This window comes from Camellia sinensis, chromosome 2, assembly GCF_055761805.1.
Source record: "Camellia sinensis isolate YWXY chromosome 2, ASM5576180v1, whole genome shotgun sequence".
Classification (NCBI taxonomy): domain Eukaryota; kingdom Viridiplantae; phylum Streptophyta; class Magnoliopsida; order Ericales; family Theaceae; genus Camellia; species Camellia sinensis.
In genome coordinates, this window is record NC_138962.1 from 19,902,556 (window position 1) to 19,927,160 (window position 24,605).

General features: G+C 39.1%; 2 protein-coding genes across 2 annotated transcripts; both read left to right on the forward strand.

Annotated features, from left to right (window-relative positions):
• The first annotated feature begins 1,809 nt into the window (after nucleotides 1-1,809).
• On the forward strand, nucleotides 1,810-9,505 carry LOC114299204 (uncharacterized). The gene is made up of 6 exons (XM_028243894.2): nucleotides 1,810-2,479; nucleotides 4,116-4,315; nucleotides 5,558-5,698; nucleotides 5,790-5,870; nucleotides 8,900-9,024; nucleotides 9,130-9,505. Exons 1-6 carry the CDS (start codon nucleotides 2,257-2,259, stop codon nucleotides 9,176-9,178), a joined length of 819 nt encoding a protein of 272 aa, XP_028099695.1. The 5' UTR covers nucleotides 1,810-2,256; the 3' UTR covers nucleotides 9,179-9,505.
• Nucleotides 9,506-23,715: 14,210 nt separating this feature from the next.
• LOC114299230 (snakin-2) lies at nucleotides 23,716-24,477 on the forward strand. The gene is made up of 3 exons (XM_028243921.2): nucleotides 23,716-23,871; nucleotides 24,005-24,047; nucleotides 24,133-24,477. The coding sequence occupies exons 1-3, from the start codon at nucleotides 23,785-23,787 to the stop codon at nucleotides 24,312-24,314; spliced, it is 312 nt and encodes a 103-aa protein (XP_028099722.2). The 5' UTR covers nucleotides 23,716-23,784; the 3' UTR covers nucleotides 24,315-24,477.
• Nucleotides 24,478-24,605: the final 128 nt, after the last annotated feature.

Below are 24,605 nucleotides of genomic sequence, written 5' to 3' on the forward strand. Positions count from 1 at the left end.
GATTTTATGAACTTGGGAATGTTTTCATTTACAGGACAATCTGTGACATGGTTTTTTGTAGGCTGGTTCTGCATGTATGTTGGTTGTGAAATCTGCTACTGTTTTTTTTGCATAGGCACATTTCACATGTTCTGTTGCATATGAACCAAATTATAATTGTTCACTTTTAGTAATTTATCAACAGTTCTAAATAAATACACTTTTTGATTTTTTGGTAAAAAGAGTAGAGGAAAAAAATATGTATGTTTGGAATAACTTTTTTGACTTTTTACGAAAAAATGTGTATTAAAATATTGTATAAAATAGCAAAATTATCATATTACCCCTAAAATAAAACAAGGTGTACTGATAGTGATTGAGACTTATGGCCAGTACTTAGGTTGGGCAGCATACTTCAGAACATGTATAGAAGAAGCTTGCCTTCAGTTCGAGATCGGATTAGACGGTGCTGTTTGGCCTGTGGAGACCTACCACGGTCCCGTTTTGATAATCAGAACTGTTCAATGTGTAAAACTTGTTGAGTACTATATACTTATAAAATATCACGTTGATTGAATATCGATAACTATCTTATCGGATTAGTTTTTTGTGAACCGTTAATTTGTTTACCGTCTATTTTTTTATACAAAACTGATTTGATCATATAGTTATCGATATTCAATTAACGTGATTTTTTACAAGCTTATAGTACTCGACGAGTTCTACATATTGACGGTTCAAATTATCAAAACGGAACCCGTGATGGCCCCCAGAGGCTGAACAACACCTTCCTGTTTGTGCACCCGCCTGTGTAATTTGTACAAACAAAGTCAGATTGTATGATCACTTCAGAAGTGAGTTGGTTTGTTCTTTTTTTGTGTAATTTTTTTTATATTTTTAATTTGTGAATAATGATAAATTTTTTATTTTTTTAATAATTTTTTTAACTTTTTATCTTTTTTAGGTTTATCCAAACCAGCCCTAAATGTCTTAATAATGATGCAACCTATGGGATATTGGAGGATTATGATTAGGGAGATAATGGAGTGTTTTAAGAAGTTGATAAAAAATTATTTTTTTGACTTTTTAAATTTATTTTGTCTTTTTACAGATAAAAGATGTGAGAGATGATATGATTCAAAATGAATAAAAAACTAAAAATTAGTTTTTTTTGGGCTTCCCAAAATATCCCAATGATTAAGAAGGTGGTGAATGGTAGTTTCAAATTGTGTGGATTGCAAGGATTTTTTTATGGATCTATACCATTAAGATCCTTTATCAAATTAATCAAATTTTGTTTGACTTGCACCTTTTAGTTTATGATTTTATTAAGTTCTTTTAATGTTTGAAGATTAAAAAGGTGAATTGAAGGGACAAATTACATTTATTACCATTGAAATTTAAAAAAATAAGATAATTAATCTCATAAAAATTGTATAACTACACCAATTATCTTTAGTAAGATTAAAAAATAAAACTAATACAACTAGTGTCTAATCGCATCGATAATTACTATAAATTTTAATGTGAATAATGATAATATCAATTATTGATGGAAATGAAAATATATATTACATGAGTTATTTTTTTATATACAAATAATATAATTATTTTAAATTTGTAATTTTTTTTGTGTATTATTATTATTGTAAAATCTTATTTTACAAATTAAAAAAATAAATAAAATAGAGCAGAACTCCTCCCCATGTTTGAAAAGGAAGAAATTATTCAATGTTTTTAGAGTAATATTCTATTTTATTTATAGATTGATACCTAACATTTTATTTTCTAAAATTCTAACACAAAATGACAAATTTTTTTATTTAAACCAATAACAATTTATTTAGAATACCAACTAAGTTTACTATAAGAACATTGAATAATTTTCTTGAAAAGACTCGAGAGTCATGGTCTAACAACGCTTCAATTGTCCATCATAATGAAATAAACAACATTAATAATCTAACAATGTTAGAAATACTCATACAATCATTAACAATCTTATTAATACAACAATCATTAACAATCTTATTAATACATTTACAAATTTTAATAAAATAAGATTCACGTTAATAAGATTATTACTAATGTGTTATATTTTTCTTAACAATCACAATCCAAATAAAAAACAATCCAAGGGCTCTCCCAACTCCCAACTGTTTCCTCTTCTATACCCAATAAATCTGCCTTTTTTCTCTCACTTTCTCGCCGCCGCATCGCCGCCGTAGATCGCCCACCCACCTCTCCAAATCCCCAAATAGAGAAACAGAGACCACCATGAGACCACCCAGAAGGTCGATCCAAGCCGTCTCGTTATGGGTCCGACGACAACCCCCGAAGGTGAAGGCTTTCCTCGCCGTCGTCACCGGCATGGCTGCTCTGGTGTTGCTGCGAGTCATCGTACACGATCACGACAACCTCTTCGTCGCCGCCGAGGCTGTTCACTCAATGGGAATCTGTGTCCTTATCTACAAGCTCATGAAGGAAAAAACTTGTGCTGGTAATCCAAAATCCTCAAATTTATAAATATATTATGTATATGTGATATGGGTTGTGGTTGGTTGCTGGGGAATTACAGGAAAAGAATGGAAAGTTTGGAGCTTTTGGCCAATTGGGTGATCTCGAGACTGTTATAAGATCCCAAATTTTTTTTCGCGCATGGTTTCTCAGCAACCAAACGGAGGTTGAATAAATTAGTTTTGTTTGTTTTGATGGTTTCGCGTATTGGGGTTTGCACTCATTACGGTTTTTCTATAAAAAAAATAAATAAAAATTGGGTCTAAATTGAAATATTGTCTTTATCTCTTTGTTTTATGGGACAGAGTTTTATATTGGTAATTTTACATTTTTCTGTTTTCTGGGGATTGCATGGTCAACTAGTTTTGTTTATCTAGTGGTGGACTCAATCAATGGTTTAGGGCTCAATTTTCGTTTGTTGGTAACTATTTTTGAATATAATGTGTCAGTATGGCCATTATTATCTCAATTCAGCGAACCTCTGTTGTAAGTGTTAATGTTGAACTTGTATATTCACAATTCATGGTTCCTCTTGGAGTCCTCTTGGATATTCACAATTCATGGTTCCATTATGAAACTTGGGGAACTCTATTGATAACATTTGTTATTTGTTACTTGTTGTTGCTGATCAAAAAAATAAAAAAAAAAATAAAAAATTGTTATTTGTTGCTTATCGTCTTATTGGGGTCTTCCTGGGAATTCTATTGATACCATTTGTTATTTTTTACTTATCGTCTTATCGGGGTCTTCCTCTTTTTAGCGTGTGCATGTGTATTTTATACTTGAATTTTTATATCATTTTATGACAATCAAGGATTCAAGGGCTACCCTGTGAAGGTTAGGTTATTTGTAGTTTGTGCTATGTACTATGTTGTTTCTGCTTTGGCCCACAAATGTTTTTCATGTGTTTGCCTATTTTTAAGACGAAAAAAACATTTTAGTTTGTTTACTCCTACCTACTTTTGTTTTTGCTTTGGCCCACAAATGTTTTTCATAAGTTTGCCTATTTTTAAGACGAAAAATAAAATTTTTGCTTGATTCTATAACTCCTACATACTTTTGTTCATTTTCAAATTAAAATGCATTCCAGCAGCGTAATTTGTCTAACTACCATTGCTTGATACCATGATCTAAGGGCTGTTGTTTGCGTAGTTTACCTCATCATTTTAGTAAAAAGCCTCATGGTAATTTACTCAACTTTTTCAATCATTGCTTTCTTATGCAATTGAAATATACGAGGTAATGTTAACAAGTGAATAATGAATTGTTTCACCCATTACATGGCATCATGAATCCAATGCTGGATCTAGTACATGAGAACCCAATTGTGTCCTGCAAGTTAAAACAACAGATTTATTCTCTGAAACTCATTGAAACACTAGTGACTCGATATTCCTTCATTTGAAGCTAGAATTATATAGCTTCAAATAGTTTCTTATACTTCCCCTGGATATAAATTGTTAATTGCTTTTTCTTTCTTGATTGGGTTAATGTGGTTTGCTTATGCCACACAACATTTATTGCTTTTAGGAACTTATTTCTCTTGTGTTTTGGATGTAGTCACTTTTCTTATTACACATTGGCTAACAACACTGATTGGATTTGGTTATTATCTGCAGGACTCTCACTTAAATCTCAAGACCTGACAGCCTTATTTTTAGCTGTTAGGCTGTATTGCAGTTTTGTCATGGAATATGATATACATACATTGCTTGATTTGTCCACATTGGCTACAACCTTGTGGGTTATTTATATGATTCGTTTTAAACTGAAATCAAGCTACATGGAGGACAAAGACAACTTTGCTATATATTATGTGGTAAGCCTTCTTGTTTCCATGCTATTTTATGCTGTATCCTCTTATATTTTCTTTTGAATCAACGACTCTGAACTTTTTAAGGACCAACAAGATTTGACTTTCTTGTTGTCCTTCAAATAGCACCAATTTGTCATTAATTCTTTATGAGATATGTGAATAGGAGTTTGCTGTTGCTTAAATCAAAGCTTAAATTAAACAACTGATTATAAAATTTCAAATATTCTGCAAGTAAAGTTCATGTCATACTGAACCAGAAGGTGTTATATATATATATATTTTCCTGTTTCATTATCAGATGTTAGACATTTGTAGGACTACATTCATAATGGATAATAAATTCATATTTTTGCTTTGGTACTCTACTGTATTCCTTTAACCCTCTCATTTTTTCTACTCACTACTAAAATTTAATTATTGTGTATGAGTGGTTAAGGCCAAGTTGTTTCTCTATGCTGTCCAACTAGAATTTTGTGTATTTAATTTTGTTCTTCTTGTTAAATCGTTATTTTGATTGGAAGAAGTAATGACTACTGAGACCTTTCTGATCTTCCTTGGCTGCCAAAATTTCAGTATCCCGTGTTTAGTAATCTAGCTTCTGCAATGCGTATAATATCTATATGCATACATTAATGTAATTTACATCAAATTGCTGCAGCTTTTGGTTGGCAACCAACATTTTGTTCTTGTGTACTGATTTATGAGAAGCCGTCTTTTCTATTTTCTGGATTAATACTAGTGTTTATTGCTGTTACCAGTTACAAATTGCATATATGGATTTCAAGATCCTTGCTTTGGACAATGTGCTAATAATTTTGAAAGTACTACTATGAATTGAAGCAGTGAATATTGGTTCTTTTATAGATTAGAACATCTTGCCATCTATGCTCATTAGTTATTGATTCGCATAACCATGAAGAATGGTCAATTATATAACTGTTTTAAGAAATTTGTCCTATTAGCAATGAAATGCATAATAGATAATTACATAAGACTTTCTCCATTTCTTTCATGCTGCAATAATCAAATAATCGACAGCATTTTTTCAAAATTGCTTTGGTAGAATAGCATGTGATATCAAAGGAGCTCCTAGTTTTAGGCTTATAGGCATGAGCTTAGCTCATTCGAATAGCTGCATTTTGAACATTCATTTTTGTTACTTCTAAGTTAATTTTGTTTTGTATATCTTATGTGAAATTCTTTTTTTCTCGAGAAAAATTAACCTTGTTTTTCATCATGTTGTAGGTGCTACCATGTGCTGTGTTGGCTTTGCTAATTCATCCATCCACATCACATCATTTTATCAACAGGGTTTTCTGGGCATTCTGTGTATATTTGGAAGCTGTTTCTGTATTACCCCAGCTGCGTGTCATGCAAAATACAAAGGTAAAATCCTCTGAAACTTTAGATACTTGATTTTCTTTGGATCAAGTATTAGTGCTCAGCTCCATGCTTATTCTTCTTTTTATTCTCTCAGATTGTTGAACCATTCACAGCTCATTATGTGTTTGCATTGGGCGTTGCAAGGTTCTTGAGCTGTGCTCACTGGGTTCTACAGGTTTGACCTGCAAACTTTGGATATCTTACATTTATTTTTGATTGAGGAATACAATCTGATTCTTGTGTTTTAGAAATTTTCTATTGATCTAATTTACTGTAAGGGGATTGTCAAGAAACAGCATCTTACGTACTAAATTTTGGTTTGAACTAAACCATCCAATACCTTACCTGAATTTTGTATGGTCTATAATATAGTTGGCACAGGAAAAGATAATAGTTTAAATCGCTTAGGCAGTGCCATATGCTCCTTAAAATGCCTGTTGTTGACACATTTAATGTCCGCCAAAATTTCAATCTCATGTATACCTTGGATGGCTCTGCCTCTTGTAAAAATATGCCCGGATTATGAAAAAGTGTTTATAAAACATGTGGCACTATTTAAATTGTTTCTTCAATGGAGTATGTTCGAAGGTATGTTTTTTGAATTGGTTGCTTATTTAATGGAGAATGCAAATTGTTTAGACAAAATTTAGAGTGCATGATTTAAGAAGTTATTTATTTATTTATTGATCAACAATAAAAACTTTATTGATAAATCAAAAAAAGGAAGCGAGGATGAGGCATCCTCTTACAAAAGGACAATGAGAATACAAAAAATGAAACCCCTAACAAGCTAATCACGAGCAAAAGCCTACATATCACACACCGCCAACTAATCTCTATCAATTCTGGATAATAAAGAAGTCAACAGTGAAGCCTCCCTATCTTTAAGATTCCTAAAAAAATCAAAATTTCAAGAAATTGGAGCCAAAAGTGAACAACCCATGGAAGCAATTGAAGAATTATGAGATCGAGCCACTCTATATAGATGTGGGAAATCAACAGCAAAAGAAGATTGACCCAGCCAAATATCCTCCCAAAATTGAACAAGTTCCCCATTGCCCATCCTTACAGAAAAATGACGAGACCAACAAGTGAAAATTTGAGAAATTGACTTCCAAGGAGCATAACAATTACCATTCAAAACCACCCTTGAATCCCTACGATTGTCATGAGTCCCATATTTGCTTCTTATAACCGAATACCATAGTGAATTAGTCTCAAGTGAAAATCTCCATAACCACTTTCCAAGAAGGGTTTTGTTCCTAGCCAAAATATTACCGATAGCCAAACCCCCATTCTCTTTAGATAGCAACACTAACTCCCAATTCACCAAGTGATCATTTTCTCCCTCATCCTTGCCTTCCCAAAGAAAATCCCTCATCAACTTTTCTAGTGACCTTGCCATCTTAACTGGAACCTTGAACAAAGATAAATAATAAATAGGAATATCACTCAAAACAATCTTAACCAAAGTGTATCTACCCCCACGCAATAATAAAGCCTTGCTCCACCCTTCTAATCTCTTGCCAATCTTTTTCACAACTGGATTCCAAAAAGCTTTATTCCTAGGATTACCCCCAATGGAAGATCCAAATACTTAAACGAAAGTGACTCTATAGCACATCCTAAAAGTGTTGCCCTGTTTTGAAGCTGATCTTGCTGCATATTAATTCCCATCACACTATTTTTCCCCAAATTAACCTTAAGCCCTGAGATAACCCCAAAAAGTCTCAGAATCGAATAAAGATTAACTATTTGACTTTTATGCCCTGAAGAAAAAAATATGGTATCATCCGCATATTATACATGTGTCACACTAAAACTCTATCCCTCCCCATCTCCAACCCTGCAAAAAGAGCTGCTTCTTTTGTTCTATCGACCATCCTTCCTAGTACATCAGCCACCAAAATAAAAAGAAAAGGAGATAGTGGGTCCCCTTGTTGTAGCCCCCGCGAAGCCCTAAAGCAATCCCCTGGTTTACCATTAACTATGACTGGCATATTGCAAGTCGACAAACATCTCCTAATCCAAGATCCCTTCTTGTCCATTACAAAGTCCAAAAACTGCCAATCCACATAGTCATATGCCTTCTCAAAATCCACCTTAAAAATAAGTCTCCCTCCTTGAACTTTTATATTCCTCCACTACTTCATTTGCCACTAAAGCGACATCTAAGATTTGTCTTCCTTTCACAAAAGCCCCTTGCACCCTAGACACAATATTCTCCAAAGACATCCTTAGTCGTTTTGATAGAGCCTTCCCAAAATCTTAGAGTGATGTTACCAAATTGATAGGTCTAAAATCTCCAATTCTTATAACATTCACTTTCTTAAGAATTAAATAGATGAATGTGGCATTTGAGCTCAAATTAACAACCCTCGATTCATAAAATTTCAAAAACACTCTCAACAAATTCCCTTTCACCACCTCCCACCAATCCTGAAAGACAGTCATGGAAAAACTATCCGGACCTGGAGCTTTGTCTCTCTCATAATCAAAGACCGCCTCTCAAATTTCTGTTTCATCAAAAGGCCTTTCAAGCCATGTTGCAATTGCCTGATCAACGGTTCCCCACTCAAGTCCTTCAATACCCGGTCTATTCACCTCTTGCTTTGAATAAAGCTAAGTTAATACATTTAAGAAGTTATTTTCCATCGGTCCCCTTGTCGTAGCCCCCGCGAAGCCCTAAGACAATCCTTTGGTTTACCATTAACTATGACTGACATGTTACAAGTCGACAAACATCTCTTAATTCAAGTTCTCCACCGCTCACCATATCTCTTCTTGTTCATTACAAAATCTAAAAGTTGCCAATTCACATGGTCATATGCCTTCTCAAAATCTACCTTAAAGATAAGTCCCTCCCTCCCTGAACTTCTATATTCCTCCCCTACTTGAATCCCCGCCTCTTGATTTAAGAAGTTATTTTCCATCACAAAGACCACCAACGAAATTAAATTTCATTTACTGAGCTGAAAGACATTGCCTTATTGTAATTGAAGAGTTAATACATTTATTGGCTTTATGGACAATAGATGTGTTCTACCAAAATTATGATCTAATAACTTGTGCCATTATGGTTGTCAACTCTATCCTTGTGAATTTGACCTTTCTTGCAGCGGTGTAAGTTTGCTTTACTTAATCTTCTACACAATTGGATGTATGATTTGCCATTATTTCTTCATTTTCTATTGCCTTCAACAGGTTTTGGACAGTCGTGGGCATCTTCTGACAGCACTAGGTTATGGATTATGGCCTTCGATGGTTCTTATATCTGAAATTGTTCAAACTTTCATACTAGCAGACTTCTGTTACTATTACATAAAAAGGTCAAATGAACTTTTCATGACAACATATTCATGTTCTTCAGACAATCAAGCATTCGTTGAATGCAATTTATTTATTCATTTTTAACAAGTCCTTTTGGTTTGCAGTGTTTTTGGAGGTCAGCTTGTGCTCCGTCTTCCTTCTGGGGTTGTGTAACAGTGAATTTTATGAGCATTTAGTTATTTTCGCTCTGCTTATGTTACTCGTTTGTTCATCCGTGACTGGGAATGAAGCAGACTGTATATCTGGGGGATACAGGCAATATCAATGGGGGTAATCGTGGAAAAAAAAAAAAAAAAAAAACTTGGTTGACTGAAGATTAGGTTAACTTTGTTGTGTTCAGCACAAATACTGGGCTTTATATAATGGAGTTTTTTTAGCTTTATGATGTTTTTTTAGCTTTATGATGTTTACCTAACTAGTGGCAAGAATATGTTGAACGGTTTTGAAGGGCTTGAATTTCCCGGGTTTTCTTGTCTTTTAGCTTTTTCTTTCACGCAATTTTGTTGGTTGAGATGGTAAGGTAACCTGGTTTCTAGCCAAATTGGCAATGCTCGAAGTCGGTTTTTTTTTTCCCCGAGTAACCTAAGAAGTCAACTTATTGGGTAAAAATAAGCTGATAAAAAAGAATGTTAAGGTGGCGTTTGGTAACACTTACGTTTTCAGTTTATATTTATAAAAATTTTAAAAATTCAAATAAAAACTTGTTTGGTAAATTTTTGATTTATAAATTAGTAGTCTCACTTTATAAATTTGACTAAAAAAAGTAAACTCAAAAAATGAGTTTACGTTTTAAGTTTTTTTTTTTTTTTTTTTTTATCACCCAACACTAGCCACTGCCCATCACCATTTTCCATCACCGTCCTCTGCCGCCACCACCCATCCCTCACACCACCTGCCACCACCACTCACCACCCACCTGCCACCACCACCAGTCACTTGCTACCCACTCGTCGCCACCACACACCCCCTGCTGCCGCCGACGCTGCCACCACCACCCACCCGCCACTACCATCCACCTGCTCGCCATCACCACCTGCCACCACCAGTCACCTGCCGCCACCAACCACCACTCGCCACCACCAATCACCACTGGCCACCCACCCGTCGCCACCACCATCATACACCACCCACCCACCCGCCACTTGCCACCACTTTTCACCGCTGTCTTCTGCCACCAGCACTCACCACCTATCACCATTTTCCACCACCGTCTTCCGCCACCACCACCTGCCATCATTTTCCACCACTGTCTTCTACCGCCACCACTTGTCACCACCCGCCACCACTTGTCATTTCTCACTCTTTTTTATATTTTTAAATTTTTTAAAATATTTTGTCTAAACTAAACGCGTTTGTAGTTTATGTTTTTCTAAAAATAAACAAAAATCAGTTTATAAAATTTTTGTAAATATAGACTGAAAACGTAAACGTTACCAAACATGCTCTAAGAATTTCTTCTTATTTGGCACGTTCATAGTTTTTTAGTTTTACTATTTGACTTCTAATACAAAATGATCAATTTACCCTTCAAGGCCAAAAATAGAATAGGGAAGAAGAGTAGGGGCAAAATGGGAAGCTACTAAAAACTAATGGGATGCCCTCTCCCATTGGGCTTTTGAGCAAGAAATAAGCCAGTACCTGTCTAATTTGGACTTTCTGGTTGGAATTGCATTTGTCAAATGAGACATGGGTTTTTTTTTTTCTTCCCTTTTTTAAAGCTAAATAAATCAATGAATTGAAAATAATAATTTAGAATTTCACATTTGACATAGTTAGCTTAAGTCCACCATTGAAAAATGAAGAATCCAAGTCAGAAATGACTTCTGCAATTGAGTTGTCCAAGGGTGAAGTTGATTTCTCTCTGAAAACAGTGGTAGGTTTCCCAGAAGCAGCTCAATCAATTGATATATTGATATACCTTACAAACAGAGCCTTCATAATTGATATATATATATATATATGTTCTGAGTACTATCTGCCTTATATCAGTAGTTATACATCAAAGCTGAATTGGCTTTTTTCTTTTCGAGAGTCTTGACACTGAATTTTTGAACAGCTCATTTTGCCACTTCAATTCCCAAAAGAAGCCTTAAACTAATCCGTTGGTGTTGTCCTTACTACAAGTTTGTTGGGTCTTTAGCCAACATTTTTTAAGGCTCAAGTATTAGTTTTATTAGGATTAGGATACTCTGTCGTCGATCTCTGCAATGGTCTTTTGTGATAATAGAATGATTCAAATTTAAAGTTGAAACAAAACGATCTAATTTTGGAATGTGTAATGGATATTGTGTGAGTGATTTTCCGATCACACTGCCTAACTCAGTATTCAGTTGGAGAGAATTGGCAAAATAGATGACACCTGGCTGACCTGCAACAGAAAGAGAAGATTCCGGTGGTGGTTCGTCCACCCGGGGGCACTCCGACGATCAAGTCAGTATATTTCTCAAAGATAATCAATAGTGCTGAATTCACTGTTCAGAACATAAATTGTGCACCTTAGACCCACGGGGGTGCTTCTCTTTTATAGTTAACTCAATCCTTGTCCCAACAGAAGCCTAGCTTCAATGGACTCTTGTTCAGTGCTTATCCTGGACTCTCTAAGAGATAAAGATAAATTCTCTAAGAGTGTTATCCTCATCCATGCTATACTCCCTCCTCATTCTAGGACTCTTGTGCCTTATCCGCTTATCTCGGATTCTGATATCTTCGGAGATAACCTCGGCCTTGCTGAGATCACCTCGGCGTCATGTCCTGGACACATGGCACCTCGGCTGACACGTCGGCGTCACCTTGGTCGCATGTTGAGACACATAAAATATATTCCCACAACTGCCCCCTAGGTTCTATTACCTCGGCATCCTGAGGTGATGGAACCTATATCGGTACTTCCTGTCAGTACATCGGCGTAAGCCGAGATCATCATCATAGGCCGATATGTCTTCTTAAAGATTAAGAATCCAAAGGGCTTCTTCACGCGTATGAGCTGTTATACATAACAACTCAACCGTTTAAGCCACGTGCCTTCCCCTCACTGGATCGTACTTGTTACGCGCTTGTAAGTCGTCTCGTGCCTACATGCGCCGTCTGACGTATTAGCTGTTCCAGGCATATTAATTGCCCTGTTTTTGCCGCCGTTTCAAGTTTTTTGACAAAACCTGTTTTCCCCCTTTCGTCTCACCACTTTTCATCGTCTTTTTTCAAACTTTTTCTCTCTCTTGCTTTCTCTCATCCTCTATTGTTCTAAGTTCTGAAGCTCTGTTGCAATCGTTGTTTCACTTCTTCCGGCGAAGTTCTTGCCAACTTGTTCCATTGCCGCCGCTCTTCTGACTTCAGCGACCTCAAGCATCGGCTTCTTTTCTCTGGTAAGCCACCACTCCTTCTGGTTTTAATTCTTGTTATGCTCTACGGAATTCTGTTTCATCATTAGTCGCCATTGCCGTTTTACCCAAATATTTGATTCGTGAATCATGTATCTGAGCATGTTTATTTCATAATTTTGCTCTTTGCCCATGTCTTGAACACTCGCACTGTTCACATACATGTTGATTTCTGCCATTGTTCTTGGCCTGATATACTTGTGCAAACTTTTTGTCTTGATTTCTTGATGGCTTCATCACCATTCTTGTTTCTGAAACGGATCCCTGTTTTTCTGTTTTCCAGATTCGTTCTTTCAACCTTCATCCCCATAGTTTTAGGTTTGGGACTTGTTTGTAGAACCCACAATTTTTAGAAAAAATTGAAACGAATTCCTTCTAGATCCATACAAACCCTTATCATAGTATATTTGTAGATTTTTAGCCGAGGTCTTTTAAACCCTACAAAAATACTTCGTCCAGAAATTCGATATCTCCGTTTAAGTCGACGCCATGGATATGTGGAAGCATAGGGTAAACACCCCGACAAAATTAGAATACTTTAGGCAGGAGTTCGAAATCTCAGCTAATGTTCATCTGAGGTTGGCTGGGGAGGATGACTCTATTATGCCCGATGTAAACTTTATGCCTTTCCCCGTGGTTACGTTTATTGAGTGCGGACTTAGGTTTCCACTTGACCCTTTTTTCTGTGAAATCCTTTAATTTCTATAAGTTGAACCCAATGCAACTTGCCATCAATTCTTACCGAGTTATTAACGGTACCATAGCTTTAGCCAAACAAGAGAATGCTGGGATTACTCTTGCCGATTTCCAGTACTGTTATACCATGTGTCGCCTGAAATCAGAAAAAGGTGACATCTATTACCTCAAGCCGAGATCCATTGAATACAAAATCATTGCCGACCTCCCTGACTCCAACAAGGGAGCGGGGGATGATTACTTCATCGTCTCGAGTAACTAGGAATTTCAGCCAAACGATGACCTCCTCCATCTTTATCCCCAAAATCGAACAGTTTTCGGGAAAAGAGCTGGTAAGGGCCACCCTTCACAAATTTTCTTGCTTTTTTTTGTAAAGTTTTCAACATCTTGTTCTAATGTCCACGCTTTTTTCTTTTTTGCAGTTCTTCCTCAGCCACCAAAGGGCTTCCGACAGTCTTTCTTTCCCAGCAAAGACTTGAAAAAATTACTGAATTTGCCAGTTCATAAGCGGAAGGCCCCTCTGCTTCTCAACTTCATCCCTACTTATAAGTCGGCTCTTCCCGACGTCCCAAGAAGGAAGAAGAAAAGCCTTTCTCCACCATCTGTCACAACTCCACAAGTCGCGTCCACATCTCAGACAGACCAGGGATCAACCTCAGATCCAGCTAAGCAACTGTCTACCTCTGCTCCATATCTTATCCCGATATCCCAGCGCCGTCGTCGGCGACGAACTATTTTTCCCGCCGAGATGGGCCGCTAAAAGGTAGTTGCCAAGGACCTCTTAGCCAGCATCCCTTCTGATGTTGACGCTCAACCAATACAAACCCAGCCTCTACCAAAGCAAAAGAGGATAAAGAAGGCTCAGCCTAAGGTAAAGGTGACTCAGGTTGACATTGAGGACACCTTGCCAATCTCAAAACTGGCTGAAAGTGACAAGTCCTAGTCTACCACGGAGAAGAGGCGTGCCGAGGCCCAACTATCCGGTTCTCCGAAATCAAAGAGGCCGAGGTCATCCTCTGCAACCACCTCGGGGTCCAAAAAACATGATGCCCCCTGGGCCCCTAAAATCACTCTGGAAGATAAGCCAGCTATGGCCAACGATAGTGCCGATGATATTAACGTCGGCGTAGCTCTCAGTACCGCTCTGCTTCTTCCCGGCGATCTTGATCGAAACGGCGAGTTGAGTGAGTACGAGAATTACGCCCTGATGCTTCAACGCTCCGTTCAAGTAAGTGTCTTTATCTGGCAACTTTTTCTTTCTTTCTGTTCATTCCATACTTGTAATTTTTTTTTTAACAACTTCTGTTCTATTTTAATTTCAGGCCATTTAGCATGCCCATTCTTTTTTAGTACAATCTTTTGAGAATCGGAAGAAGCTGGCCGAAATGAAGAGGGAGGTCTCCAGTCTTCAAAAGACCAACAAAAGTTTGCAATCAAAAATGAAAAAACTGGAAGATCAGGCCGAGGCTGCCATCAAGGCTCAAACCGACACCGAAGAAAAGGCGGAGTTTGCTAAGGCCATCAAGAAAGTTCTTGAGGCCCAGAAGAGAGAGGCCGAAGAAAAGATGGCCCAGGCCCAAAAGGAGCTTCAAGATGCTTTGGCCACCAAAGAGGCCGAAGTCAAGGCTGCAGACGAAAAGGGCTATACCGAAGGGGTGACCGACATCACGACGGACTATGAAAAGTAAATGAAGCAGGGATGCAACAAGGGTTTTACCCTTGGTTGGATGTCTCTTTTGAAAAAGCTTGAAGTCCCCGAGGACTCGCCCCTCAGGAACGCCGACACCATTCCTCTTCCATTCCCTCCAACTCCAACTCAGTCTGATGACGACTTTGAATCTGAGGAGGAGGTTCTGGTGAGGAAGTCAAAAGATGTTGCTGGGACCAAGTCTTCTCCTCAAAATGAGCAAGTCCTAGACTTGACTCAGGATGAGAAGGATGATGAAGTCCCCAAGGATGCTACTCCAGAGAAAGCGTCATCGGATGTTCCCCCTGCTGACAAGAGCCTAGACGAAACCTTTAAAGAAATTGATGCTGAACTTGCGGCCGAGAAGGTTGCCGAGATGTCTTCTCAGCAGTCCTCTGAGGTCCAAACCCAGCCTGCTGCTGAAGACTCTTAATTTTGATGTCATTTTCTTCCATCTTTTGTACTTTTGCTTTTCTTTTTCTGGGAACAATTGTAAGCTTTTGGCCGATGTGCCTTTTTTGAATATTAATACAACTTTCCTTCCCTGAATGCTTGTATCTTTGTCTTCTTTTTACTACTTTTGCATGATTCTATACATAGAATATTTCGCATACACTTCAATCTTTGTGCAACCTTTTCGGGGTGACACACCTCGGTTATACAAACTTGGTTTAACTTGAACTTGTAAACTTTTCTTAAGTTTCAACAAGTGTTAAACATCATATCGGTTTAACTTCAACTTATAAACTTTTCTCAAGTTTCAACAAGTGTTAAACATCATTTCAGTTTAACTTCAACTTGTAAACTTTTCTTAAGTTTCAACAAGTGTTAAACATCATATCGGTTTAACTTCAACTTGTAAACTTTTCTTAATTTTCAACAAGTGTTAAACATCATTTCGGTTTAACTTCAACTTGTAAACTTTTCTCAAGTTTCAATAAATGTTAAACATCATATTGGTTTAACTTCAACTTGTAAACTTTTCTCAAGTTTTAACAAGTGTTAAACATCATTTCGGTTTAACTTCAACTTGTAAACTTTTTTCAAGTTTCAACAAGTGTTAAACATCATTTTTCTTCTCTCTGCCCCCTAATGTGAACCTAAGTTCCACTTGGGTTCTCATTATACATGGATTCCAGAAACAACATTATGTATCTTTATTAGTCACAAGTGTATAAATATAAACAAGCTGAGATTTTATTAATTTACTTCGGCAAATGACAAAAGAACAAAATATTCTAGTGATAGAAAAATTTCAAATTGCAAGTGTTCCAAGGCCTAGGCAACTATTTGCCCTCATTATCTTCAAGCCGATATGCCCCATTGCCCAGTACCGAGATGATTCTGTAGGGTCCTTCCCAGTTTGGGCCAAGCTTGCCCTCCCTGGGATCCTTCTTGTTGCCAACGACTTTTCTTAAGACTAGGTTGCCGACTTGGAATTCCCTTGGGTTAACCTTTTTATTATAAGCTCTTGCAAGCTGTTGCTGGTATGTTGCCAGCTGAATTGCAGCTCTTTCTCTTCTTTCTTCTAGCAGGTCCAGATCTCGGGTTAAGAGTACATCATTAGTCCTGTTCTCTACTCCCTGGGTTCTGATCCCAGGAATGCTGACCTCCAGCGGAATGACAGCTTCTATGCCATAGACCATGGCAAAAGGGGATTCCCCCGTTGATCTTCTCGGCGTAGTCCGATATGCCCAAAGCACACTTAGTAGTTCATCCACCCACTTTCCCTTGGCTGCCTGCAACCTCTTATTTATCTCATCCAAGATAACTTTGTTGGATGCTTCTGCTTGTCCATTGCTCTGAGGAAAACTTGGGGTTGAAAAGTAGTTTTTGATCTTGAACTTTGCACAGAAGCTCTTGATTAGCTTACTGTCAAATTATGTTCCATTGTCGGCAACTATTGCTCTTGGAATCCCAAATCTTGTGATTATATTTTTCCAAATGAAGTTCTTCACATCTACATCTCGGATTTTGGCAAGGGGTTCAACTTCTATCCATTTAGTGAAGTAATCCGTTGCTACTAGCAAGTACTTCCTTTGCCCAGTTGTTTAAGGTAGTTGCCCAACGAGATCCATGCCCCATTGGGCAAATGGCCAAGGACTGGATACAGGGTTCAGGTCTGCTGCTGGTTGGTGTGTTACAGGTGCAAATCTTTGGCATTTTTCGTATTTCTTCACATAGGCTTCTGCATCTTTCTGCATGTAAGGCCACTAATACCCCTGGGTAATGACCCTATGGGCAAGTGATCTGCCCCTAGCGTGGCTTCCACAAATTCCTTCATGTATTTCATATAAAAAATCTTCAACTTGTGAAAGATGTACACACCTCAAAAGGGGTCCAGTGAAGGATCTTCTGTAGAGATGTCCTTTCGCTGTCAGACTGAATCTTGCCGACTTCAATCTGATCTTGTGTGCCTCCTTGTGGTCATTTGGCAGCTTTCCTTCTTTCAAGAATGCAACAATCGCATCCATCCAGCTTGGTCCCATGTCCACACACATTACTTTATACTCTGTGGTAAGTGATTCGATGCTCGAGCTCGACAAGTAGTCAACCATTATGGTCCTTGCTTTTTCAGGTTGTATCGCACTAGCTAGGTTGGCTAACGCATCGGCGTGGTTGTTATCATCTTGGCTTACCTGAAGTAGTCGGCAGTTCTGAAACAAGGCTGACAACCTGATGACCTCCTTTACGTAGGCCGACATTCTTTCATCTCGGGCTGCAAACTCACCTGTTGTCTGATTAACTACAAGCTGTGAGTCACAAAAAACTATTACCTCATCTGTTTGTACTGCTGCTGCCAGCTTCAGTCCTGCAATGAGTGCTTCATATTCTGCTTCATTGTTTGAGGCCTTGAACCCCAAACGAATCGACTGTTCTAGTATTTGCCCATCTGGAGATACCAGTACTACTCCTGCCCCCGCTCCCTGTCGGTTGAAACTCCCATCAACGAACAGTCGAAAGGAGTCGCCGATGTAAATGCTGCAGGGTCTGAGTTTTTCCTCTTCGCTTTGTTCTTTCGCCTTTGTCTGGGCTCCTCCTTGCTTGTTTGGACATCGTTCACCTTGGCTCAACGGAGCCCGATGTTCGATGGATTCTAGCGTGAACTCCGCCACGAAGTCGGCCAAAACTTGGCCCTTGATTGCTGTTCTGGGTCTGTACTCCAGGTCATATTGGTCCAAGGCGACTGCCCATCTGGCTATTCTTCCTGTCAGGTCTCCTTGTTGCAGTAATGACTTCAAGGGGTGTTCAGTTAGCACCATAATTTTATGGGCCTGAAAGTAATGGTTCAGTTTCTTTGAAGCCATTACTAAGGCCAGTGTCAATTTCTCTAAGGGTAAGTACCTTGTTTCTACATTGACCAGGGTTTTACTTACATAGTAAACAACTCTTTGCTCCCTTTTTTTTTCTCGGATTACCACTGCGCTTACTGCATGTTCTGAAACTACTAAGTACAGGAACAACTCCTTTCCAGGTTCTGGGTTTGAGAGGACTGGAGCTGTGGTCAAATACTTCTTCAGGTCGGTCAAAGCGGCTTCGCATTCCTCAGTCCATAGGAAGTCTGTGGCTTTCTTCACTAAGTTGAAAAAATGTTTACACTTGTCTGAGCTTCTGCTGATGAACCTGTTCAGGGCTGCGGCCCTTTTAGTTAGTATTTGTACCTGTTTTGCCGATGTCGGGCTCTTCAACTCCAGGATGGCCTTAATCTGATCTGGGCTGGCCTCAATGCCCCTTCTGGTCACCAGGTATCCCAAAAACTTACCAGATCTCCCTCCAAATGCACACTTTGCTGCATTGAGTCGGAGTCGATATGTTTTTAGGATGCCAAAGACTGCTTTTAGGTCGGCTAGATGACCTTCAGCTTCCTTGGTCTTCACGATCATGTCATTAATGTAAACTTCTACCGTTCGGCCAATCAGGTGTTTGAACATCTTGGTTACCAATCTTTGGTAAGTTGCTCCTGCGTTTTTCAATCCGAAAGGCATCACTCTGTAGTAGTACAGTCCTTTGGGAGTGATAAACGCAGTCTTCTCTTCATCTGGGAGGTACATGGCTATTTGATGGTACCCCCTATATGCATCTAGGAAGCTCATCCTTCCATGCCCCGAAGTGGCGTCTACTAGTTGGTCAATCTTGGGTAGAGGGAAGTTGTCTTTGGGACAGGCTTTGTTTAAACTGATAAAGTCTACGCAGACCCTCCATTAATCGTTCTTCTTCTTCACCACTACTGTGTTCGATAGCCATGTCGGGTAATTTACTTCTCGAATGGCCCTAGCCTCGAGAAGTCTGTCTACTTCTTCTTCCACTACTTCGATGTGTACCAACGTCGGTCTTCTTGCTCGTTGGATTACAGGTTTGGCCGACCTGTCAATGTTCAGCTTATGACAAGTGACCTTGGGGTCAATGCCTGAAATTTCGTAAGGCGCCCACCCAAACACCTCAATGTTTGCTCTAAAAAAAGCTTCCAACTCTTTTTCCTCTTCTTCGGCTAAGCCCGAGCCGAGAAGAAAGAAGCGTTCTTCTTTCCCCTCCTGGACGAGGATTTTCTTCAGTGCTTCTTCACTCTTCTCGGCTGGCTCCTTGCCGACATCCTCCAGGACCTCCACGTCCTCATCTTCAATCTCTGCCTTCTCTGGTTCTCGAATGCTGCAGGTGGATTTCATTGCTACCATGGAGCAATTTTTTGCTTGCAGTTGGTCTCCTCTGATCTCTTTAATCCCATGCTCTGTTGGGAATCGCAATAGTTGATGCAAAGTTGAGGGAACAGCCCCCATTGCATGCAACTATGGCCTTTCCAAGATGATGTTGTAAGGGGAGGGTGTGTCGATTATGGTGAACTTTGTTATTACCCTCCTGGTGCCTGCCTGCACCTTTAAACTGGTTGTTCCCAGTGGCCATGTTGGCGTTTCATTGAATCCGACCATTGGGCTATTGGATTGCTCCATGTCGTCGGGGTGAAGGCCGAGCTCCTTGTAACATCGGACGTACATGATGTCACAAGAGCTGCCTTGGTCAATCAAGATGCGTTTTACTTGGCATTCTCCAACCTGGAGGGATACTACCAATGCATCATTATGCGGATGCTGCACCATCTCAAGGTCGGCATCAGAAAAGGACACTACTGGTCCGTGGCACTCTTCTGCCCGATGTCTCTTCTCCCCGACTTGGTAGACATACTACAGATGTTTTACCTTCTGGGTCTTCTCCCGAATCTCATTTTCGTTGACCTTCGATTGAATTACATTAATTACCCGAGGTCTTCCTACTTGTGGTTGCTGTGCTGGGGGAGGTGGAGTTGCTGTCGCCTGAGGCAATCTTGCCTGTTCTTTCCTTGTTCTGGCCTCATCAACAAGGTCTCTCAGATGGCCTTGCCTCACCAGGTCTTCCAAATGTGTTTTCAGGGCTCTACAACCTTGAGACATATGCCCGTTTTCATTGTGGTAAGCACAATGCCTGCCAAGGTTTCTTCCCATGAATTCTCCTAGTGCCTTTACTGGTGTTCTGAAATAGGGTTGATTCCGAATTTGATCCAGGACTTTGTGAATTGGGATTCGGAACACAGTTATCACTGCTTGTGCAACCCTCAGCTCTGTCTCTTGTTTGCTGGATCCGTTGTTACCTCAGCTTCGCTTCGGCGAGCCGTTTCCCTTTTCTTGTTTTGCCTCTTTGGCCCCCGATGTATCTTCTTCGGCTCTGGCGTACTTCTTTATCCTTGCCATGAGCTCTTCTATGCTTTTTGGCAATGTCTTTGCCAAAGATTTTCATAGTGGACATCTTTCAGGCTGTTCTTGAAAGATACGACCGCCACCTCTTGATTACACTCTAGTATTCGGTTGAACACCTCATAGTACCTTTTTGCATAGGCCCTAAGGCCTTCTTCCTTACTGATCTTCAGAGCTATCAATGCGTTCACCCTTAATGGCTGCAGCTTGTTTGTCACGAACCTGGCCACAAATATCTCGGCCAGGCCTTCCCAGGTTTTCACACTTCCCTTTGGTAGTTTATGAAACCAATCTAATGCAATCTCCCCGAAGGATGAGGGGAACACTTTGCAGAGCAACGGCTCGTTCCCACTATATAATGCCATCGAATTCAAGTATAATCCAACATGAAAGTTGGGGTCTGACTTACCATCGTAAATTTGGAACCTTGGCATACTGAATTTTTTCGGAGCCTCAAATTTGTCTAGCTCCACCGAGAATGGTGTTCTCGGCTTTTCTGGGGACGTTACCTCGGCATCGACATTCTGCTGCTTCCTCTTGAGGTAATCTCTCAAGTCTTCTTTGCTCCGTCTAGGAGCTCGGCTATCTCCTGACTTCAATCTTTTCGGCATACTACTCTCAGCTTCATGGTGGGTCCTTTTTGATTTTTCTCTATGAGTTGTGTTGAAGCAGAGTGCCTGTCCCTGAACATGCCGATGTTCTTTGGGGTCTGCCTCTTTGGCGCGATGCGTCCTCCGCGATTCTTCTCTCCTCGACTCTACTCGTCCGACCTCCCTTGAAGGCCGATGAGAGTGTTTTTCGCTCCTGGCGTGTTGGGGGATTTCTGGGATTGGTTTCTGCCCTCCCTTCTGGGCATTGGCCGCTGGGATCGGCGTGTCCTGCAGCGGGTATGGTGGCTGCATAACATTGTTTTACATCATAAAATTGACGACCGATTGCAGGTCTGCCAATTTGTTTGCCATCTCCTTTACCTCTTCATCTCTCTGTAGGCATCTATCCTTCCATACCTGGAGGTCATCCTCATTGTAGTACCCACTTCGATATGGCTTTTTTGGTACGTCGTCATCCTGGTCGACGTCTTTCTTGCTGTGATTCTGGTCACGAGTTTCTGCGTTGCATTCGTCTCCTTTGATATCAAGGTCAATAGGTCTCCCACTCTCAGCAGGAGTGTCGTCCCCAATCTTTTCCTTTTGTCCGTTACTGGCCATCTATTCTTCTTTCTTTTCCACAGATAGTGCCAAATTGTGTGAGTGATTTTCCGATCACACTGCCTAACTCAGTATTCAGCTGGAGAGAACTGGCAGAATAGATGACACTTGGCTGACCTGCAACAGAAAGAGAAGATTCCAGCGGTGGTTCGTCCATTCGGGGACACTCCGACGATCAAGTCAGTATATCTCTCAAAGATAATCAATAGTGTTGAATTCACTGTTCAGAACATAAATTGCGTACCTTAGACTCACGGGGGTGCCTATCTTTTATAGTTAACTCAATCTTTGTCCCAACAGAAGCCTACGACTCTTGTTCAGTGCTTATCTTGGACTTTCTAAGAGATAAAGATAAATTCCCTAAGAGTGTTATCCTTATCCATGCTATAGTCTCTCCTCATTCTAGGACTCTTGTGCCTTATCCGCTTATTTTGGATTCCGATATCTTTGGAGATAACCTCGGCCTTGCCGAGATCACCTCGGCGTTATGTCCTGGACACGTGGCACCTCCGCTGACACGTCGGCGTCACCTTGGCCACGTGTTGGGACTCATAAAATATATTCCCACATATATTATTTTGCTTTTAGTTTAAATTCATATCATTGAATTATATTTTTTGTTGACATGTCTACCATAATAAGATAATTGAAACAAAAGAATAACAAAGGTTCATTGATTGTATTGAAATCGATGATTCAGTAAGTGAATTTTTTCGATGTTGGTACACTTTCCCTACCCTAGATGGCTTTGCTCACGAGGTACAAGAGTTTTCTAGAATAACACAGCTGGGAAGCACACATACTCTAAACTGGTGTTGGAAAACCCCTCCCTAGTTTGCACACCAAACAAGTTGCATATTAATTTGTAGTGAACCCCCCTCATCTTTTGACTCTATCTAAACAGTCCATGGCTATCCACATACATATACATATGTTATTTATATAATCATCCATGTTAATCTTATGTTAATCATTGTTCACCCTGCTTTATGATATGGGATAGGTATCACCAACCATGAGTGCGATTGTTTAATATATACATTAGACTCTTCAATTATTAACTATTATACGTGACAATAATGTAGTCATGTCAGAAATAAATTTGGACTGTCCATTTATATGGAATGAATGACCCATATGTGTTCATGATATTAGCATAGAATAACTTTTTTATTAGACCCGTCAATGACTTCATTGAATTACATGAGCTTGTTAGATGTTTAATCAAACATTTCTTGACATAATTGTTCACTTGCATGGTTGACTTCTGTGACTACGAATTTACAATTGCCAAATTTTATCTACACCATGGTGGACTTTTTGATGCAGTGTGTAGAGTACTCGACTGTTTATTGATAAAATGGTAATTTAAAATTTTTTCAAGATTATCAGATCAGTCCCGAAAAATCCACATTTGAACCAAAACAACCCAACTAACACAACTCACTGTTACGAGGTATTTCATTCATGCTTTCAAATTTGAGAAATTATTATTTTTGAAAAGATTTGACTACTTAATTCAGAGCTCCAGTCAAATCTATTTTGAATAATGATTTTTCAAAAAAAATTATTTTTGATTCTAAAGTCTAAATTTGAGCGTAACACATTTACTTATAATTAGCTTGACTAGCAACCATTTTTCATAGAAATAGGATTGTAAATCATAGAGACTGGTCAGTCATTAATTGAGTTTAACAAAAATTAAGCGAGATTTTTCTCTAATTCATATTAGTTTTGTTTTCTTTGTGTTCATTAATTCCATACACATCACTTTATTTATAATTATTTTTTGTTCACGTTTTAGGTGGGTAGATAGGCCATATTGTCAGCCTATGCTTTATCCCCTGCTTTTGCTTTCTGCCTGCCTGGCATAGCTATGCATGCAATGCTGCCACCTTCCACTTACTTGCCTTTTTTTTTTTGAGTTTGCTATCCCTTCTACCTTGCATGAGCCTGTCCAACTGCCACCTTCTCTACTCTCTCTATAAATACACTTCTTATCTTCATTGTGTATACCCAACATTACACCAAGCTCAATTGATCACCATCTTCTGCAACCAATTCATCAATGGCCATCTCTAAAGCCCTCATTGCAGTAATGGTTCTTTCTCTACTTGTTCTTGATCTTGTTCAGGCTGTGCAAACCAATCAAGAGGTAAATTTCTCAATCCCTTCAAACACACAAACAAACAAACAAACAAACAAACAAAAAAAACACATTTCATTCTTTTTACAACTTCCTAACATTTTAACTAACCATTTTATATGTACTTCGTGTGACGACACAGACTAGCAACACTCTGACAGGCAGCACTATTGGCAAGCCCATGGGTATGTCAACGCTCTACTGTAGTACCCTTGTTTTTGATTAATCACATGATCTATTTTTGTAATTTTATTGGGCTTGTTTGTGTAGATTGTGGGGCAGCTTGTGCAGCTAGGTGCCGATTGTCATCAAGGCCAAGGCTATGCAAGAGGGCATGTGGGACTTGCTGTGGTAGGTGCCAATGTGTTCCTCCTGGCACCTCAGGCAACCTTGATTCCTGTCCTTGCTACGCCACCATGACCACTCGCAACAACCAGCGCAAATGCCCTTGAAAACTACTTCGCTTATTTTTATTTTTTATTTTTGCTATGCGTGTTAATATATGAACTACTTTGGAATAAAAACTTGTGATGAAGGGAAAACCTAGAATAAAGCCCTTTGTTTTGTGTATTATTTCATGAAATTGTATAAATGCTGTTCACTTGGTCCTTCAAATTTTCATAGTCTTTGAATGCAAGTTATTCATCTGTAGTTGAAATTAGTTTTTTTTTTTTTCTGAGAATATAGTCTGATGCCAATACCGTATTATAAAAAAATGATGCTCAAGACACAACCCAGAGAGT

Coding starts and splice junctions, on each gene's coding strand:
- LOC114299204 (XM_028243894.2), top strand. CDS start 2,257: ATGAGACCACCCAGAAGGTCGATCCAAGCCGTCTCGTTATGGGTCCGA. Junction 5,699..5,789: donor GTGTCATGCAAAATACAAAG/GTAAAATCCTCT, acceptor TTATTCTCTCAG/ATTGTTGAACCATTCACAGC. Junction 9,025..9,129: donor TGTTACTATTACATAAAAAG/GTCAAATGAACT, acceptor TTTGGTTTGCAG/TGTTTTTGGAGGTCAGCTTG.
- LOC114299230 (XM_028243921.2), top strand. CDS start 23,785: ATGGCCATCTCTAAAGCCCTCATTGCAGTAATGGTTCTTTCTCTACTT. Junction 23,872..24,004: donor CTGTGCAAACCAATCAAGAG/GTAAATTTCTCA, acceptor GTGACGACACAG/ACTAGCAACACTCTGACAGG. Junction 24,048..24,132: donor CACTATTGGCAAGCCCATGG/GTATGTCAACGC, acceptor TTGTTTGTGTAG/ATTGTGGGGCAGCTTGTGCA.